The sequence below is a fragment of the Microtus ochrogaster genome, linkage group LG4 (assembly GCF_000317375.1).
Source record: "Microtus ochrogaster isolate Prairie Vole_2 linkage group LG4, MicOch1.0, whole genome shotgun sequence".
Classification (NCBI taxonomy): Eukaryota; Metazoa; Chordata; class Mammalia; order Rodentia; family Cricetidae; genus Microtus; species Microtus ochrogaster.
In genome coordinates, this window is record NC_022030.1 from 19,900,053 (window position 1) to 19,919,143 (window position 19,091).

Genomic DNA, 19,091 nt, shown 5'->3' on the forward strand with positions numbered 1-19,091 from the left:
AAAAAAAAAAAAAAATTCACCGGCTTAGTGAATTCAAGGCCAGCCTCTCCTGAAAAAGAGAAAAGGTAGCTTTGGAAAGAAAAGGGTGGGGGAGCAGACAGGTTTGCCCCAGTGTTAATGAGATCGGAAGCCAAAACTGAGAATAGCAGCATGTGCACCTGCCTGCCTCCCCCAAGCTCCCAGGATCCTTCTGCAGGTTCAGCGGCCTGAACCAACCTCTGCCCCACCCCAGCACTAGAGACTCAAGGGAATTGTGGCCGGCCCAGGTGCAGCACTGTTCCTCAGCACTCAGGGCCTGAAACACATGGCAAATAAGGGCCACTGGAGCCCATCTCCGTCCGGGGCCAAACAGGAAGTGAGGCGGAGTTTGGGGTGGAATCTGGTACCCGAGGGCTACTGCAACCCAGACTAATCAACCCACTGGTAGAAAATGTCAGAGGGTCTCGGAGTCCTGCCTCTTCTCCTTCTCTTCCTGGCGGAAGCCTGCCTAGGTAATGTGGCCAAAGGGAAGGTACTGACGTTGGGGGGCAGGGGGTTCGAGGGTACCGCTGACGGGAGGGGTGGATAGTGAAGCCAGAAGCTGAGGGAAGCCAGACAGGTTGAAGCATAGCGCATACCAGAACTCAGGAGATTGAAGCAGGAGGGAAGAATATTGCATTTGAGGCCAGCCTGGGCTACATAATGAATTCTATCCTATCATGGCTAGCCTGGGCAACTTACTGAGACCTATTCCGAAATAAAAGGAACAACAACAGGGAACCGGCTGGGGGGGGGTGGCTTTCTGTCTCAGATGGTTTGGAGGAGGCTCAGGAAAGTCCACTGTTAGGCCCAAGCCCACTATGCCCCACAACACAAAATCATATCTCCATAAGTCAGAATGAGGAACTGAAGTAAGTGTGGACTGAGGGAGGTGTCCCCGAGGGAAAGGGAGGGCGTGCCTCATCAGACTCCATTCCCCTCCCTCACCAAGTGTGACCACACTGACCAGGCTTTAAGAGGGGAAGGTCATCCACTCAAGTGACTGATGCTGGGAACCAGCCGAGAGTGGAGCGCTGCTGTCTGAGCCCTGCTGTCTGAGCCCATTACCATGAAGTTGCCCAGCTTCTTCTTCCTCCAGCTTTTCTTCTTCACTTCTGGCCTTCCTCTTTCCTGCTATGTTCAGGAAGGTGGCCACAAGCCAATGTGGTCCTGGGGAGGCTGATAACGGGGCTTTCAAGATAAACACAGAGTGGACACCATGGCCACCAGTCCACCCTTGTCTCTCTGAGTTCCCTCCCCCCAGACAGAGTTCAGTCCCTGATCCCTAAGTTGACATTTAAATTGAGGAGGCAGGAACAGCCTAGGCACAAAAGGACAGATTCAGGGTGGCTGCAGGAGGGGAGTACCACCTCTTCCAATAGAGGGAGTGATGCTGGGCCCTGCTCACCCTGGGTCTACACTGGGCCCTCACCCCGGGGCCGGTGGAGGTTCCTAAGGGCTGGGAATAATGGCTCCCATTCCTTCCCAATGAAGGGGAAGTCTCTGAGAGGGTTCGGGGAGTTCTCTGCAGCAGGACCCTGCTGGTGTTAGGAAAGTAAAATGCAATGGAGCAATGGTGGCAAGAAGCCACAAGGCAGCTCTCCCAGCATCTACTCTCTCTCTAGAGGTGTCATCACCATCAGGACCACTTCACTCCCAAGAGCACTGGTGTGAAGGGCTCTGGATCGGGGCAATCAGGGCCACCTCCAGTCTCTGTTCTCATTTCTCCACAGGCCCTGGATGCCAGGCCCTGAAGATAGACATTCCACCATCAGTGACAGTGAACATGGGGGATGAGGCCCGCCTCGTCTGCAAGCACGATGGCAACAAACCTAATATCACGTGGTGGTACGGTTTTGTGTACAACTCCAACATCTCCATCCCCTCAGTGTTTATGGGTTCTGGTCAGGGGCTCAGAGGTGATGAGCTGGTCATCCCCAATGTAAACAAGAGCCACAGGGGCCTCTACAGATGCCACGCGGAAGAAAACGGCAAGAGAAAATTCTCCTGTGGCACCTACCTCCGAGTGCGTAGTGAGTAGCAAGGGACGCTGCCCCTTGGGTTCCCTGCTCCATCCAGAACACTGCTTGCATGCGTGCAAGCAGAACCAGTTCCTTCCTCCTGAACCTGAACTAGCAGCACACAGGTTCTCACCGGGCAGGATGGTGGCTTCAGGGCTCCCTGACTTCACAAGGGGCAGGGCTGGGAGAGGAGGGGACACTGAGACTCCCTGTCTTCACAGAGCCCGTCCCTAGACCCTTCCTGGACATGGGAGAAGGCACCAAGAACCGTATCATCACAGCCGAGGGCATCATCCTGCTGTTCTGTGCAGTAGTGCCAGGGACATTGCTACTATTCAGGGTGAGTCCTCCAAGTAACACCCCACAAGTCATCTGGCTTGCCAGGCCTGGACTATGACTCCCAGTATCTAACTGGTCCTCTAGATCCTGAGGTTCCTACTCCAAAGTTTGGGAGACTGAGAGTACCAAGAAAACTGTGAGTTGTCCTGAGCTCCAGGGGTGTCACTGTGTCCCCACTGGCCCTCTCTAGATATCTTCTGCCTCTCCTCCTGCCCCACCTGAAGAGCAATCCCCTGCAAATGCAGCCAAGACCAGGGACAAAGGGGACCAGTGTCCCTCCAGAGCCTCTACTTCTCCAGAGGCCACCAGGCAACTTTTTTTTTTTTTAATGTTTTTAAATGAGGTTTCACTGTGTAATGCTGGCTGGCCTTGAGCTCACAGAAATCTGTCTAGGCCTCTCAATTTCTGCTGCTGGCATTAAAGGTGTGTGCCACCATGCCTGCCCTTCTTTATTTCTCATCGGTTTGTGTACATGGATAGTGGGTAGGAGAGTCTGGGCATGTGAGTGTGGGGGCACAAAGCAACTTTCTGGAGTCCCTTCATTCCTTCCACTTAGGATGCCCAGACCAAATTCATGTCCCTGGGTTTGCATGGCAACAGATTTACCAGCTGTGCATCTCCCAGACTTGTTTTTTGCTTTCCTTTCCTTTCCTTTGTTTTGTTTTCAAGGAAGGGTTTTTCTGTGTAACAGCTCTGGTGGCTGTCCTGGAACTCACAAAGATGCACCTGCCTCTGCCTCCCAAATGCTGTTTCTCTCTGTCTCTCTCTCTCTCTCTTTCTCGACAGATCTTGGTCCAGGCTAGCCTCAGACTTGTTCTCTCCATGGCTGGCCTGATTCTTCTCTCCACCTTCCAAGTACTGCCATTACAGGCATATGCTGCCACCACAAGTTTTCTTTCCTTTTTAGTGGGGAGGTAAAGAAGATGGGATCTTGCTAAGTAGTTCAGGCTGGGTCCGAACTCATTCTATAAATCATATTGGTCTGGAATTCATAATCCTCCTGCCTCAGCTTGCCAAGGACTGGGATTACAGATATTCGCTGCCAGTTGCTGTTATACTGTCTTACTATTACACTCCTCAGCACTGGAGAACAGTAGCGGGCCAGCATGGTGGCATTAGACCTTTGATCCCAGCAGCACTCAGAAGGCAGAGGCAGGCAGATCTCTGGGAGTTCACCTAGTGAGTTCCCAGCAGCTAGTGCTGGATAGAGAGCCTGAGGAAGTTAGTGGAATGTAGTGGCAAACACATCCAGCACTCCTGAGGAAGTTAGTGGAATGTAGTGGCAAACACATCCAGCACTCCTTGGAAGGTGATGCAGAGAACCCATAAGGAGAAAGAGAGGAGAGGATCAGAGAACAGTATCTGCCAAGATCCCAATATGTGGGCTTGGGCATGATTTATTTATTTATTATGTATACAGTATTCTGCCTGCATGTATGCCTGCAGGCCAGGAGAGGGCACCAGATCTCATTACAGATGGTTGTGAGCCACCATGTGGTTGCTGGGAGTTGAACTGAGGACCTCTGGAAGAGCAGCCAGTGCTCTTAACCTCTGAGCCATCTCTCCATCCTCCTGTCCATTCATCTTTCTGATAAAGCCCTTGCTGGTATGTGAGGGTCTGAAAAACCCTTCACCTCCCCCTTGCTCACTGAGGCTAATCCTCACCTACAGAAACGGTGGCAGAACGAGAAGTTTGGTGTGGACATGCCAGATGACTATGAAGATGAAAATCTTTATGAGGTGGGCACTGGATGGGGTGGTGCTGAAGAGGGGCCCGGTGCACAGGGAGGGGGGTCTGCAGTGGGAACTCTGGGGTTGACTGGGAACAGGGACTGTAGCTGCCAGGGTACTGATATCTACCTTATCCCTTGCAGGGCCTGAATCTTGATGACTGCTCTATGTATGAGGACATCTCCAGGGGACTCCAGGGCACCTACCAGGATGTGGGCAGTCTCCACATTGGAGATGTCCAGCTGGAAAAGCCGTGACTGACATCCCCCATCCTGCTGTGCTGTCTGTCCCCACCTGCCATATCCCTGCCTCGCTTCTCTTCCAATGCAGTCTCCCCTTCCCAGTCTGTGTCCCTCCAGAGTGTCCCACCCTTGCCTCCAGACTACCCCACCCTACCCTCCCACCTGATCTTGTCCTTCCCCAAGTCTGTCCCGGGTTCCCTCTCCAGTGGGTAATGAGCCCTTAATCGCCGCCTCTAGGGGAGCTGATTACAGCAGCCTCGTTAGTGTCACCCCCTCCTCCCAGATCTGTCATGGCCACTTAAGTGCTAATAAATCCTTCCTAAAGCAGCCCTTGCCAGGAGTCGTGGATCTCATGAGGACTGTTCCTCCACAGTGCCAGGCGACCAGGAGCCGGAAGCCCAAGTTCCCTTCCTCCCTCAGACCTAAGTTCTCACCTGCCCACTTCTGACATCTAGGACTAGACAGTCAGTCTTACCCCCCAACCCCCATCCCTCCAAGAAACAGGAAGTCTCTTGGGGAAGTCCCCACCCCAAATGAAGGGCTGGTTTAGCTTTTTCTTATAGGGCCTCACCCTCCCTATGTCCCTAAGAAAGGGGGAGCCAGGGGGGATGTTATCAAATTATTATGCATATTTAAGCTCTGAAAACACGAGGTATTATTTCCTGGGGGTCGGACCTAATTCCCTCGAGGGTGCATTTGTCTAGGCAGATCTGGAGTGTTTCTGTCAAGATCCTGGAGACGGTGGAGAGATGCACAGTGGTGTGACCCAGTAGCACTAACATGGGAAAAGCAGATGCAGAAAGGCAGTGAAGGGCAGAAGTGAAGCAAAGAGGAAACACGGGAATCCCCAGAGACAGGGACACAAAGTTAGAAGGCAAGGCGAGAAGCAGACTCGAGCTGGCTGTCCAGTGAGCACAGCCTAAGGCATAACAACAGTTGGGGAAAGGACAAAGCCTACAGTCTGGGAGGATGAAAGAGACCCAGCGGCAAGAAAAGGACGCACAGTGATAAAAAGGAGCAGAAAGGCTGTAGCGGGTGAAGAAGCAGAGGCCGGGGAGGAAGATAGCTTCCGGGGAAAAGTGCTGGGTCGACAGTGTGGGGCTCAAAGAGAGTGGAGCTTTGACGTGGTGGCGCACGCCTTTAACTTTAACCTCTACAATCCGGAGGCAGAGACAGGAGGAACTCTGTGAGTTCGAGGCTAGCGTGGTTTACGGAACGAGTTCAAGGCCAGCCAGGGCTACCCAGTGAGTTCTTGTCACAAACTAAGAAGAGAATGAGAAGAGGAAGGGCCAGCGCAGGAGCTGGGCAGAAGCAGGGCAGAAGATAGCAGAGGAGGACAAAGGCGAAGAAGGGGAGCGGGGCGGGGCCGGGTGGGGCCGCACCCGCGGGGAAAGGAGGAGCTGGGCGAGCGAGTGAGAAGGGGAAGGAAGCCGAGGTGCCGGGCGGGCACGGGGCGCCGGCAGGAAGCGGGGAGGGGCGGCGGGCGGGGGCTCCGGAAAAACGCCCCTACTTCCTGCCCGCAGGAGCCAGGAAGCCGGAGCCGGGACGCCGGGCCCGGGATCGCCGAGCCCGACCTCGGGCGCCCCGCTGGTCACCTCCCCTCGCGGACACCAGGTACGTCGTCCCTGGCCCCGCCCGGCCTCCTCCCCCTCGGCAGCCGGGGGAGAAATGGGGAGGAGCAGGGAGGGGACCCGGCGCCAAGGGCCTCGGAGGTGGGGGGCAGTGAGCCTGCAAGCCTCCCTTCCTCGGGCCTATTTTCTCATCTGTCAAAGAGAGCAAAGAGAAAACCCGGCGTGGTGGCGCTCGCCTGTCATCCCAGAACTTGGGAAGCAGAGGCAGGAAGATTGCCCTGAGTTCGAGGCCAGCCTGGGCAACCTAACGTGACCCTGCCTCAGAAAGAAAAACAATACCAAAGAGAGAGAGAAGGGGGGGGCGGCATTTGTCGAGTGCACAGCAGATAGAGATGAAATAGTTTGGGACCCAGACTACCCACTGTTAGCGCAGCTCAGAACTATAACACCCATTTACCAGTTGAGAATCTGAGGTCCGAGGAGTCTGACCTCCTCGTCGTAGAGATCATGGATGCTTAATTAGAGGTACCTAAAATAAACAATGTCTCTGCGGGCCATTATGAAGCTGAGAGTTACGGATCGTTGAAAACGTCTCAGAAAGCTTTTTTTTTTTCTGGGTTATTAATTATATACCTTGGGAGATGGTTGTAGGGGAGAGAGCCGGAAACATCCTCACTGAACAGATGGGAAGACTGAGTCCTAAAGGAAAGCCATTGCTTTTTGCAGGTTAATCTGTCGGGAGGGAGGAAAGATATACTCAAGCGCATGGGTGTTTTTGTTTTGTTTTGCTTTGCTTCCCAAGTACAGCGAGAGGATTTGACAGGGGTGACAGAGGGAGCGGGTATACAGAGTTGGGAATTTAACAGGTCCGAGATGGGGAGGTAGACAAGGTGGGAAGACCTCACACCTGAGCAATTTGGAGATCCGAGATTGAGCGCTAACCAGGCTCTGGAACCATCCACCACTCCCGCAAAGGGGGTGGGGTCCGGGAGAGTGACAGGGGCAGTCGAGATACGGAAACGCGGGCCCTCCAAGACGGGCCAGAGTGGCTCTATCGGGCCAGCGTGGCGCCGTGGAGAGATAGAGCGGCCGGCAGGAGGAGTAGAGTTGCAGAGGCCGGAGAGTGGCAGGAGGCGGGCTAGAGCGGCCAGAGGGAGGAGTGGAGCTGGACTCAAAGTTGGCCTCTGGCTCGGCTAGAGCGACTCTGTGGCGCGGGTGGGGGAACCTTGAGCTCAGGCGCGGAGGCTTCGGTTCCGGAGGCTGCAGTGGCTTCTCATCCCATCCGACAGGTGAGATCCGCAGCCTTGGCTGCTATCAAACCTGACCCTGCACGTCTTCCCTGCCGTCCATACTGTCACAATCGCTGTAGTACTGAGCGCCCGTGTAAATTAGCCACGTCCGGTGTAAGATTTAGGGCTCTTGAAGACCGCCACGTTACATGGGTTATAAGATCTTACATACCTTCCAGGAAGGTTTCAGGAAGCCTTTCACGGAAACCCGACTTTTAATAAACACTGGCTTCTCCTAGATCAAATCAGGGCCCTACAAAGCTCAGCACACACCCCTATCGAGGTCCCATAAACCTTTAAAATCATGTATCTGGTTTCCTGAGGCCCACTCTATCAAATAGATTCTTGGGTCTTATACATTCCAGAGGCCTCGTTTAGGTTTTTCCTAGAGGTTCTTGGAGACCTGAACAATCCAATCGAAAGACTTGGGGACCCTGAGCTCTTAAAACCCAGGCGCCCTTATGTTCTTACTTCTCCAGACCCCCACTGCATAAACCTAAACCTGCCCTTGCCCCCTCCCCCCAGCCCTAAGTGCAAAGTGCTCCATCTGCCGGACAAAGGAGACTTTGTCAGTTGTCTCATTTTTCCAGCTTTACCTGTCTCCTAAATTTCAAACCCACCCTCTCCAAGCCCAGGCTTCTGGAGCTGCTGGGTCCATCCCGGGTGACTGCTGAGGCCACAGCAGCCCCATGACTTCCCCAGGCACCATTAGACCTGCTGTGTCTCAGAGCATTGATGCAGATTTTTAGCGTCCTAAGGTTGATGTGTTTGTGTTTGAGGGCGGGGGTGCCTCGAAGCAGTACAGTGTAGCCAGGAAATGGTGGCACACACCTTTAATCCCAGCACTGGGGAGGTGGAGGCAGGTGGATCTCTGTGCATTCGAGACCAGCCTGGTCTACAGAGTGAGTTCCAGGACAGGCTCCCAAGCTACACAGAGAAACCCTGTCTCAGAAAAACAAAACAAAATAAGCAGTATAGTGTGCTAAATGTTTAAAATGTGAAGCCAGACCGCCTGAATCTAAATGCTGACTCTTCCGCTTATAAGAATGCCATGCTTCAATTTCCACCTCTGTAAAATGGCAATAAGAAGAATAGTGAGCCAGATAAAACAAATCAAAATAATGCTGGCCTCATTGGGTCAGTGAGATTAAACGCATGAGCACCTGTCGACAGAGCCTGAGCCCTGCGTGGAACCGAGGTGTGTGTGTGTGTGCGCGCGTGCCAGCGCTGCTGTGTCTGTCACCCACTGAGAAACCTCGGAAGTCAGCTAGTCCATGCTATTGTGATGAGGAACACGGAGATAGCGCGTGGTAGCTGTGTGGGAATCAGGTCTAGCAGTGGACGTTTGTTCAAACTGTGTGCCTTCCTTGGCCTCTTTTGGGGGGGAGATGAGTTAATAAAGACTTAAGCATGAAGTGGTAGGGGGTCATTTGAAAGACACATGGTGGCACATCTTTGATCCCAGCACTGGGGAGGCAGAGACAGGTGGGTCTCTGAGTTTGAGGCTTGTTACACAGAGAAACTCTTGTCTCAGAAAAGAAAGGAAGGAAGGGAAAAAGAAAAGAAAAGGAAGGAAGAAAGAGAGAAGATGAGTATAGGTCTAAGAGAAATGGGTTTGTTCTCTTTGGTTGATTTGGTTGCTCTGTTTGGTGCTGCTGGAGGTAGAACTAAAGGCTTCTTAGATGCCAAACAAGCATTGTCATTGAGCTGTACACTAAAACCCTCCTTGGCCCTTTGGGATCTCTCAGTTGAAGATATTTACTGCTAAGTGTGGGAGTTCCAGGTCTGTGCTCATTGCTTCTGGCCTAGAAGGTCTGGCTGGCGAGGATGGTCTTTGAAGCCATCACAGTTTCTCAGACGGGTGAGCATAGCATGGGATGCTTGTAGTTGGGGAGGTAATGGAACTGATAGAGCTGGACACGGTGCTTCGTACGTATAATACCAGAAACTGAGAGACCAAGACAGGAGGATGGCCTCAAGTCTGACCAGTCTTCAGAGTGAGATTCCCCCATCTTGAAGGAAAGAAAACAAAACTGAGTTAATACATGCCTGGAATGCCAGGCAGTGGTGGTGCACACTTTTAATCTCAGCACTCTGGAGATAGGCAGGTGGAGCTCTGTGAGTTCAAGGCCAGCCTGGTCTACGGAGCGAGTTCCAGGACAGGCTTCAAAGCTACAGGGGAACCCTGTCTCAGAAATAAATAAATAAATAAATAAATAAATAAATAAATAAATAAATAAATAAATAACCAGTATATGCCTGGAACAACTTAAATGCCTGGTGAGTTTAGCTCTCATAATAATTACTAATACTTTGCTATCTTGGTTTGCAAGTTTATTTATTAAACACTCAACAATGTTCAAATCTTGAAATTAGCCAAGCTTTTAAGGTGGGCAGATACAGTTTCTGAGAACGGATACAAATGATGCCTGTTTGGGCCAACCCCCAAGGATTACTCCTGGGCGCTCCAGGAAGCATCACTGTTCAGAAACCAGAATCACAGCTATGGCTTATTGAGTGCTAGGGAGGAGGCTCCTGGAAGAGGGAGAAGGGCGGGTCTCAGGCAGCCAGAGTTATAAATAGCTTGGGATGTGGGGACCCACCCACCCCCACTCGTCCACCGCACCCCTCTTTCCACAGTTCCTTCCCTGACACCGATCCACACAGCACTAGTCAGACCAGTTAGGGCCTAGAAGATACTGCTGGAAGAACCCAGGGAGAAGATGGGAAAGACAAACCGAGATGGGGCAGACAAGGGATGGAGAAAGATGAGACACCACAGTGTGGGGCTGGAGCTGGACCGACACCAGCCATGGAAGGACAGCTGTACTGAGATGGGGGAGGAGACATAGGGAGCCAGAGGAGGGGCAGGCAGAAATGGGAAGGAGGGGACAGGTCCGGGAGGAGAGGTGGAGACAGGGACTCCAGGGAGCCACTACCACATTGGATTGAAGGGGAAGGCACCCACCTCCCATCTTTTCTCAGGGACAATAGCTGTGAAAGCTGGGAACCGCTGTGCTCAAAGAGCTCAAGGGGCCTTACAGAAAAGGGCTCAGTTTTGTTTTCTTGCGTAGAGGGTGTTGGAGGTTGGGGGTTCACCGTTGTCACTTCCTGTCACAGGAAATGGGGCTGGTGGGTTCAGAGGCAATATCCTGGCTCAGGCCTGCTACAGATCAGAGGATAGCTCCCCCCCCCTCCGCCCCGACTTTTCCTACACTCTCCCTAAGGACCTTTACATTAATTTTGCTTGTTTCAAAGTCCTGCCCCTTTAGGGACTAGCCAGCCCCCTGGGTCGCTGGTTCTTCCTTCTTTCGTGACCCAAATTGGTGGCTTTTACCCACAGCCGCCCAGCCCACCCATGGACCCATGGTCTGGGCTCTAGCACCCGCCCCCCCCCAGCTCTCTGCCCTCGGTTTCCCCGCCTCAACTGGCCTGTGAAGGGCTCTTTGTGGCCACACAGAGGCTCTATTGAGCTTAGGCGGCTGGGGGGGGGGGGCTGTTTACTCACCTTCCGCACCTGGGCCAGGAATCAGTGAGTAACTGCCCAGCCTCAGGCACTTCCTCCCGCCAGCCCCCTAACCGCTGCTCCTCCTCTCACAGCCCTGTGGAGGAGTCCGGGAGATGGGAGAAGTCGCCGCTGCCGCAGGAGGGGCGGTGAGTGCAGTGCCAGGAGGAGAGCTGATCTAAGGTGAGGGGACTCTGGTGCTCTGTGAGGTGGGGAGCCTTGGGGATTGAAGTCCTGTCTCTCCTTGCAGGCCCCAGGGCCTCCCCGGCCTGGCATGGTGCCCGTCAGCATCATCGGAGCTGAGGATGAAGACTTTGAGAATGAGCTGGAGGCGGTGAGCAGGATAGGGTGGGAAAGTCCTCCATCCTTTGAGGTGTTCACTCTCGACTCGCCTGTCATTCTGTCATCTCCCAACTCTCACCCTTACTCCTTTAGCCCCAACTTATCACTAACCCTCCAGTATGACTCCCATCCCTTCTTCCCAGCTTCCTGCCCTTACTGTCAGGGTTGTAGCGTAGGCATATCCACCCACGCTTCCCAAGATCTTCCCTGTCTTGGGGCCATTGAGAAGTGCCAGGGACTGGGTAGGGCAAGCCAGAGAGGCCTCTTCTTTCCCTGTGGCACCCAACTCCCTTGTCTCCACCCTCCAGAACTCAGAAGATCAAAACAGCCAGTTCCAGAGCCTGGAGCAGGTAAAGCGACGCCCGGCCCATCTCATGGCCCTCCTGCAGCATGTGGCCCTGCAGTTTGAGCCAGGACCCCTGGTAAGGATGCAGGAAGGAGTATGGGGGACAGAGGAGGAATGAGGTTGAGCAGATTAGACTTTCAGAGAGCTGACTAGACCAGTGAGGATCAGCCAAGAGACTCCGGAAAATCCAGAACACAGCACGAGTTTGAGAAATAGGACCGCAGACAAGATGGAAAAAGTCGGCATGTGATCTACACCAGGCTTGCAGATGCCCCTGTGAGCCTCAGAAAGCAGTGAACCAAGGCCTAAGTACATACACTAGGAGTCATTGGAACCCAACGTCCTGGTAGAAACCATGTTCAGTCCTCTTCCAGGCCTGTAACAGCATCTGCAATTGGTAACCCTGCCGCTCACCCAGGGGGACTCGGAGGGGCACCCAGCAAGGCTTTTTCAGCTAGTGTCACTAGTCAGGCATTCAGGATTTGGTGCCATTAGCCAATTCAGACCTGGAGGGCACCACAGACGTTGTTCAGATACCCAGGCAAACCCCATGTGGTTGCTAACCTAGAAACTTCCTGAGCTTAGCCTGACACCTGTGATCCTAGCATGTGGAAAACTGAGGCAGGAGGATTGCCATACCTTCATGATCAACTGAGGCAAGACCTGGCTTCAAATAAAAGAAACTCTCAGGGCTAGGCAGAAGATAGTGGGAGATGCAGATATAGAGCCATGTGGTCCAGAAACACCTATAGAGTAGAAAACTTCAGCCCCCTGATTTAGCAAGAAGCCACAGTACTGGTGGGAGTGGGTGGGAGAGGTTAGATCCTTTCCTAAGAAGACTCAGTAGCACCCAGCACAAGCCACTTGCCAGGAGGTGACACTGCACTACATGAAGATACACCTTGACTCCCCCAGAAAACTAAGAGACTAAAAGAAATGAAGGGCTGGGACACCCACAGCTGAAGAGAGAAGGGCGTGCTGGATGTAGCTCAGTTGGTAGAATACATGGCTAGCAGGCACAAAAGCCCTGGGTTTGAGCCTCAGCATCACATAACAAACATAGTGACCCGGGCCTGTAACCCCAGCTCTCAGCAAGAGAAGGGAGAAGGATCAAGAGTTTAAGGTTGGGCTGGAGAGACAGCACAGGCTGCTCTTCCAGAGGACCTGGGTTCAATTCCCAGCAGTCATGTGGTGGCTCACAACGGTCTACAACTCCAGTTCCAGGGGCTCTGATACCCTCACCCCAATGTACATGAAATAAAATAAATTATTTTTTTTTTTAAAAAAAGTTCAAGGTCATCCTTAGCTACATAGCAAGTCTACTAGGCTACATGAGACCTTGTCTCAAGAAAAAAGACGTGAACTGCAAGGCTGGGCTAGTTGTCCTGATACCACGCCTTAAAAAATTGAGAAACTGATGCAATCTTCCCACCTACATCCTTCAGAAAAGCATGCTAACTGCTCTGTTCTACTGATGTGGAAACTGAGGTGACCCAGATGGCTTCTGGTTTTGTGAGCGTTGTCTTTATGCTGCTTCTGCACCCCACCATATTTTGGGGGTGGGGATGAGAATAGACATTGATCTGTTGAAACCAATAAATATAAAAAGTTCTGCCTGCACTGGAGTGAGTCCTCAAGCACACGTCACCTGCCAGGCAGCAGCTGTGGGAGCCAGGACCGGCAGAGTCCTGCATTTCCAGGGTCGCCCTCCAAGGCTGGCACACAGGCAACCTCACTGCACCTGGTCTGAGCACACAGGAATCGGAACCCACTCTGCACCCAACCAGACTTGCTCACAGTATTTCTAGACAGAGACAAGCTGCCTACCTTTGAATCCAACTTTGCCAGGGACATTGAGCAGGCCTATATCTTTATTGTTGTTATTAAGTACTTAACCCAGGCCTTAGCCATGCTAGGCAAGTACTGTACCACTGAGCTATATCCCAACCCTCATTATTTTTGTTTTAACATTTTAATGTATTATGTGATATATGTATGTTAACCCAGGCCCTAGCCATGCTAGGCAAGTACTCTACCACTGAGCTATATCCCAACCCTCATTATTTTTGTTTTAACATTTTAATGTATTATGTGATATATGTATATGCTCATGTGGTACATGTATGTGTGTCATGTGTGGAGGCCAGTGGTCAATGCTGGGTGTCTTTCCTTTCTCTACTTTGTATTCTTTCTGTTTTTTAAATTATATACTTAATTTTTATTTATTTGTTTGTTTTGTGTTTTGTTGTTATTTTGTTTTTCCAAGACAGAGTTTCTCTGTCCTGGAACTTGATCAGGCTGACTTCAAACTCACAGAGATCCTCCTGCCTCTACCTTCCAAGGGCTGGGATTAAAGGCATGCGCCACCACCGCCTGGCTTGCTACATTATTTTTAAGACAGGGTCTCATGATCAGGGAGCTCATCTGACCGAGCCGTGAGCTCCAGGCACAGGCTGCCAGGCTTAGTTTAATGGGAGCTAGAGCTGCAGACTTGGGTGCTCATGATGCCCATGGTGCCTGTGCTTTCCCTTCCGAACCCTCTTGTAGTCCCTCCTTTGGTTTGCTCAAGCCCAGGCTGGCTTTGAACCCACAGTGGTCCTCCTGCTTCTGTTTCCAGAACATTGGGGTGTGCCGGTGATGCTGGCTTTACCTTGTAGTTTGAGGTGGTTTTCTCTCCTTCCTTGTGGTGGTTTATTTTTTTTAAAATATTTATTTATTTATTTATTTATTTATTATGTATACAATATTCTGTCTGTGTGTATATCTGTAGGTTAGAAGAGGGCACCAGACCTCATTACAGATGGTTGTGAGCCACCATGTGGTTGCTGGGAATTGAACTCAGGACCTTTGGAAGAGCAGGCAATGCTCTTAAACCACTGAGCCATTTCTCCAGCCCGGTGGTTTATTTTTTGAGACAGAGGCCTTGAACTCCTGGTCTTCCTTCCTGAACTCTCCAGGCTGAGATTGCAGGCCTGTGCCAAGACTCTCAGCTTGAACTCCCATTTTCCCACAGCTTTTTAGAGGCAGCAGAGTCTGTAGCCTAGCCTGGCCTCACACTCACTGTGTGCTCGGAGATGACCTTACACTCCCAATCCTCCTGCTTCCACCTGGAAAGTGATAGGATTATAGTCGTGCACCACTGTCCCTGGTTCAGTTTTCCCTGCAAAGTGTGATAGTGATGGTCTCTGCTGGGGTAGGTTCTTGAATGTGTATGAAGGGCTCAGAATGGCCTCTGGGTACACCAGATTCTCAGACTAGCTGGCTAGTAAGAATTGCAAAGGAAAAGCGACGCTGTGGAGTTGGCGTTTGGGGTAGAGAAGTCAGGGTGTACTTCACGGGGAGGGGGGGGTCATGTTTAGATCCCACAGACATCCAGTGGTCAGAAAACCACTAGGCTCTCCAAAGGGGGCATGTGATTAGTGGGGCCAGGAAAGAGTCACACTCCGTGTGTCCCCAGCTCTGCTGCCTGCATGCGGACATGCTGAGCTCACTGGGCCCCAAAGAAGCCAAGAAGGCCTTCCTCGACTTCTATCACAGCTTCCTGGAGAAGACTGCGGTAAGAGGCACCTCCTGCCACCCATCCCTTACTCCTTTTTAGCTCTAGGGAGTTACAGTGCACCTCCCAGTGTCCACCTGTGGAGGTGACTGCCAACCCTGGCCCTCCCCAGTGTCATCCCCCAGACCCTTCCCACCAAGGCCTCCTGAGGTGTATCTCCTGCCACTCACTCCTCTGTCTTCTCTGAGCAGGTTCTGCGAGTGCCAGTTCCTCCCAACGTCGCTTTTGAACTTGGTAAGGAGAGGAGGGGTCTGGGGCTAAGGAGGATCTCTGGTAGAGATTTGCCTCACAGGAGAGTCCTGGGTTGGAAGCCATGATTCCTGCATCTGTTCTTGGTGGTGGCAGCCCAGGGAAACATTGGAATCCGTGGGCGGGTGGGGACACTGATCCAAGGTGGGAGCCCGGCCCCCTTGAACATGAACACCAGCCCTCGCATACATATCTGTAGACCGCACGCGGCCTGACCTCATCTCTGAGGATGTCCAGAGGCGGTTCATGCAAGAAGTGGTGCAGAGCCAGCAGGCAGCCGTGAGCCGCCAGCTGGAGGACTTCCGCTCCAAGCGTCTCATGGGCATGACGCCCTGGGAACAGGAGCTGAGCCTGCTGGAACCATGGATCGGGAAAGACCGCAGCAACTACGAGGCCCGGGAGCGGCACGTCGCAGAGCGGCTGCTCTCCCACCTGGAAGAGATGCAGTGAGTGGCCGTGGAGTCCCGCCCCGTGTGCGTCTCCCTCGCTGTCAGCCTTAGTGTTTCTATTCTCGCACCACAAGAATAGCCTAACTCATAGAACTTTGGGGTTCTATTGAACTGGGTCTTGTCCATGGTCACATGTTCCGACCCAGCACTTACTTGTCCTCTGGAATGGACCTTCCAAGGCCCTCCTAATCCACTTCCCTTCTTCTCCTCCCCCTGTTTATTAAAGAGATAGCAGCCTGGAAGTGTGCCCTGGTGCACAAGGAAGCCAGGCTTCATGGTTTTATTGTAAGTTTCTTTCTTCTCTTTGCAGACATACCATCTCTACAGATGAAGAAAAGAGGTGATGGCCCTGGAGAGTGTTGGGAGAGAATGGTGGATGGTCTGGGCTGTGGGGAGCTGGGCTCCCTGGAGCACCACCCTTGCTCCTGGCTTTGGGAGCCACCCCTTTCCTCTAACTACAGGAAGTGGCTAAGGGGTTGTGGGGGACTGTGTCTTTGTCTCTGAGGACTAGTGTGCTCCTGTCTGTCTGTAACTGGGGCCTCACCTCACTGTCTCGCCCTCAGTGCTGCTGTGGTCACTGCCATCAGCCTGTACATGCGCCACCTCGGAGTTCGGACCAAGAGCGGGGACAAGAAGTCAGGGAGGAACTTCTTCCGGAAAAAGGTGCTGAGGTCAAGTCTGGCCCTCTCCTCTTTGAGTTGCCCCTGGGGAAGCCTAGAGACTGAACACCTGGAGTCCTTTTCTGCTTTGTATCATTTTGGAAATGTTAGCCTTCCCTTTCCTCCTCTTCCCACAGGTGATGGGTAATCGGAGGTCAGATGAACCCCCCAAGACAAAGAAAGGGCTGAGCAGTATCCTAGACCCTGCTCGTTGGAACCGGGGAGAACCAGCTGGTAAGAGGGCTAGCCTAAGCCTTGCATGTTCTGTTTGTCCAAGCCATTCCAGCTCACTGTCCCGTTCTTTTGTTTCAGCTCCAGATTTTCGACATCTAAAGGTCGAGGTTGATGGTAATGGACTCGTAGCTAGGGTATCCATCGTAGATCTGAGGGAGGAGGTTTGGGCCTGTACCCCTGGGTCCGAGGGAGGAGGGCTGGGTCTGGAACCCTGGGTCTGAGGGAGGAGGGCTGGGGCTGGATTCCTGTGTCTGTGGGAGGAGGGCTGGTGCTGGACCCCTGTGTCTGAGGGAGGAGGCTGGGGCTGGACCTCTGTGTCTGAGGGAGAAGATTGTTTGTAGGGAGTCCCTGAACCTTGAGCATGAAAGGAGGATTTCCTGTGATTAAGAAGGCTAAGAACACCGTGTCTTGGTTCCCCTGGGGTATGGTAGCAGATGGGACTTGAAGCCTCTATTTTTTTTTTTTTTTTTTTAATTTCCCCTTCTTCCTTGCTGTCTCCCCAGGTGAGAAGCCAGGCCCTACAGACCGGAAGGGAGGCCTGGGTATGCCTTCTCGGGACAGGACTGTTGGGACTCCTGGGCAGGACAACCCAGGAGTCTCTCTGCACCCTCTGTCTGTGGACAGCTCCGACCACCGGGAACCTGGTGAGCATTTCAGAGTCGGGACAGGAATGGCACCAGTCCCTCAGCCCTCACTCAGATGGAAGCCACTGTCTCCATTAGGAATCTCTTCTTTGTTTGTAGCATCTTTTTCCAGTCAGGAGTAGTGATTTCCCCCTACCTCAGTTTACCCTTTCCACAGCTTTCTTCTTGGGTTCTGACTTCTGTCCCAGCATGTGTCTCCTCACCCCGAACTAGGTTTCTTGTTTTGTTGTTTTGGGGGTTTTCAGCACTGGGGATTGAAACTTTTCTCTTATTCCTGCTAGGCAAGCCCTCTGCCACTGAGCTGCAGCCCTAACCCTCACTGGTGGGTCCTAGCCAAGTGCTGTGCCCGTGAACCTTATCCCTCCAGGCCCTGCAATCAGACTGTCTCCTGGGAAGGGCTGTCCCAGTGCACAGTCAGGGTAGACCTCGCCACGTGTCAGAGGCCTTCCAGCCAGCTGTTTCTCCTCTACCCATAGGTGGGGATACCCCCCAGGAACTGGGGGACACACTCCCACAAGGCCCTACAAGCCTGGAACCCCTGGCAGCCCCAGAGAGCACGGAAGAGAATGCAGAGACAGAGAGGTATCCGCCTGTGGTGCTGGGAGGGCCTGGGCAGAGAAGGGGCAGCATAGTGGGACCAGGGCGGGTGCCTGAGATTGCTGCTGCAGTTTGCGCCTGCTGGCCCCTTGTCTGCCTACCTCTGGGCCTTCCTTCCATCCTTGCTTTCTCCTCCCTTCTTTTCCCCTTCTCCCTCTCCCTTGTTCTATGTTGCTCTCCCCTTTCTCTTTCTCTTTTTCTTTATTTTCTTTCTCTTTTTCTTTATTTTCTTTCTCTTTTTCTTTATTTTCTCTTTATTTTCTCTTTCTTTTTCTTTATTTTCTCTTTCTCTTCTCTTTCTCTTTAGCTTCTCTCTCCCTCTCTCTCTTTCTTTCTCTCCTCTTTCTCTTCTCCTTCCCCTTCTCTCGTGGCCTTCCCTCTGGCCAGGTTTCCTTCCCCTCCTCTCCCCCTCCCTGCTCATCTTCTCTCACCTGTCCATTCTCCATCCTCCCCCTCTTCTCAGTAAGCTCTGCCTCCCTCATGGCCCTGCTCCTGGTGTCCCTTGCCCCTTTGTGCTCCATGCTGTGTTCTGGGGGCCTTGTCCCCCTCACAGTTGGGGGGCAGGCTCTGCCCCCTGCCCGTCCTTGTGCTGCTGCTTTGGGGACCCCTTGGTGGGGCTAGGGAGTTGGGTTGGGGCACACCTGGTCCACCTCTGACCCTGTGCCCTCTCTCCCCAGAAGGTGGAAGAGGTGGGTGCCTGGGCCCTGGGTGGGGGGAGGACCAGCCCTCCCCCATCTCTCCCAGCCCCTCCCCCTACCCATGGCCACCTCCTCCCCTTCACCCCCTGTGAGGGGAGAGGTGGGTAGGTATGTCACCTTCCCGATTGAGCTAAGTATGGAACTCCTTTCTCCTTGTCCCTCTTCCCCACCTCCACCTTAGGGAAGGGAGGGGGTCAGTCCTGTGGGCCACAGTTGGTTTCCATCCCCCCCCATCAAGTTTTATTACCCTTCCTGGCCACTCCCACTCCCGGATACTTCCCCAAGTCCCATGACTTCTGACTCTCTTCTCTCTTCTGTTGCTTGTTTCATCCCTGTCCTGATTCCCCCGTCCCTGTCTGTCCTGGCCTCCCCGTCCCTGTCTGTGTCCTGGTCTCCCCGTCCCTGTCTGTGTCCTGGTCTCCCCGTCCCTGTCTGTCCTGATCTCCCCGTCCCTGTCTGTCCTGGTCTGTCCTGTCCCTGTCTGTCCTGGTCTCCCCGTCCCTGTTTGTGTCCTGGTCTGTCCTGTCCCTGTCCTGGTCTGTCCTGTCCCTGTGTGTGCCCTGGTCTGTCCTGTCCCTGTCTGTGCCCTGGTCTGTCCTGT

General features: G+C 53.0%; 2 protein-coding genes across 5 annotated transcripts in view; both read left to right on the forward strand.

Moving 5' to 3' along the window:
• The first annotated feature begins 360 nt into the window (after nucleotides 1-360).
• Nucleotides 361-4,663, forward strand: Cd79a (CD79a molecule). Its single transcript, XM_005361123.2, has 5 exons — nucleotides 361-491; nucleotides 1,752-2,051; nucleotides 2,261-2,379; nucleotides 4,050-4,118; nucleotides 4,253-4,663. The coding sequence occupies exons 1-5, from the start codon at nucleotides 431-433 to the stop codon at nucleotides 4,364-4,366; spliced, it is 663 nt and encodes a 220-aa protein (XP_005361180.1). The 5' UTR covers nucleotides 361-430; the 3' UTR covers nucleotides 4,367-4,663.
• A 1,206-nt stretch (nucleotides 4,664-5,869) lies between these two features.
• Nucleotides 5,870-19,091, forward strand: part of Arhgef1 (Rho guanine nucleotide exchange factor 1) — a 21,688-nt gene continuing 8,466 nt past the window's right edge. For 2 of the 4 annotated variants that reach the window (XM_026786310.1, XM_026786311.1), the window contains exons 1-13: nucleotides 5,870-5,965; nucleotides 10,812-10,865; nucleotides 10,967-11,050; nucleotides 11,367-11,480; nucleotides 14,862-14,960; nucleotides 15,152-15,194; nucleotides 15,409-15,655; nucleotides 15,969-15,998; nucleotides 16,222-16,321; nucleotides 16,455-16,551; nucleotides 16,630-16,665; nucleotides 17,055-17,195; nucleotides 17,672-17,777. In XM_026786310.1, coding sequence (XP_026642111.1) covers nucleotides 10,833-10,865; nucleotides 10,967-11,050; nucleotides 11,367-11,480; nucleotides 14,862-14,960; nucleotides 15,152-15,194; nucleotides 15,409-15,655; nucleotides 15,969-15,998; nucleotides 16,222-16,321; nucleotides 16,455-16,551; nucleotides 16,630-16,665; nucleotides 17,055-17,195; nucleotides 17,672-17,777 — 1,130 coding nt within the window. In that variant the 5' untranslated portion in view covers nucleotides 5,870-5,965; nucleotides 10,812-10,832. Of the gene's footprint in view, nucleotides 5,966-6,282; nucleotides 7,212-10,811; nucleotides 10,866-10,966; nucleotides 11,051-11,366; nucleotides 11,481-14,861; nucleotides 14,961-15,151; nucleotides 15,195-15,408; nucleotides 15,656-15,968; nucleotides 15,999-16,221; nucleotides 16,322-16,454; nucleotides 16,552-16,629; nucleotides 16,666-17,054; nucleotides 17,196-17,671; nucleotides 17,778-18,469; nucleotides 18,482-19,091 lie in introns of those variants that run through there. The other 2 variants (XM_026786308.1, XM_026786309.1) reach the window with 2 other exon arrangements.

Coding starts and splice junctions, on each gene's coding strand:
- Cd79a (XM_005361123.2), top strand. CDS start 431: ATGTCAGAGGGTCTCGGAGTCCTGCCTCTTCTCCTTCTCTTCCTGGCG. Junction 2,380..4,049: donor GGACATTGCTACTATTCAGG/GTGAGTCCTCCA, acceptor CCTCACCTACAG/AAACGGTGGCAGAACGAGAA. Junction 4,119..4,252: donor AAGATGAAAATCTTTATGAG/GTGGGCACTGGA, acceptor TATCCCTTGCAG/GGCCTGAATCTTGATGACTG.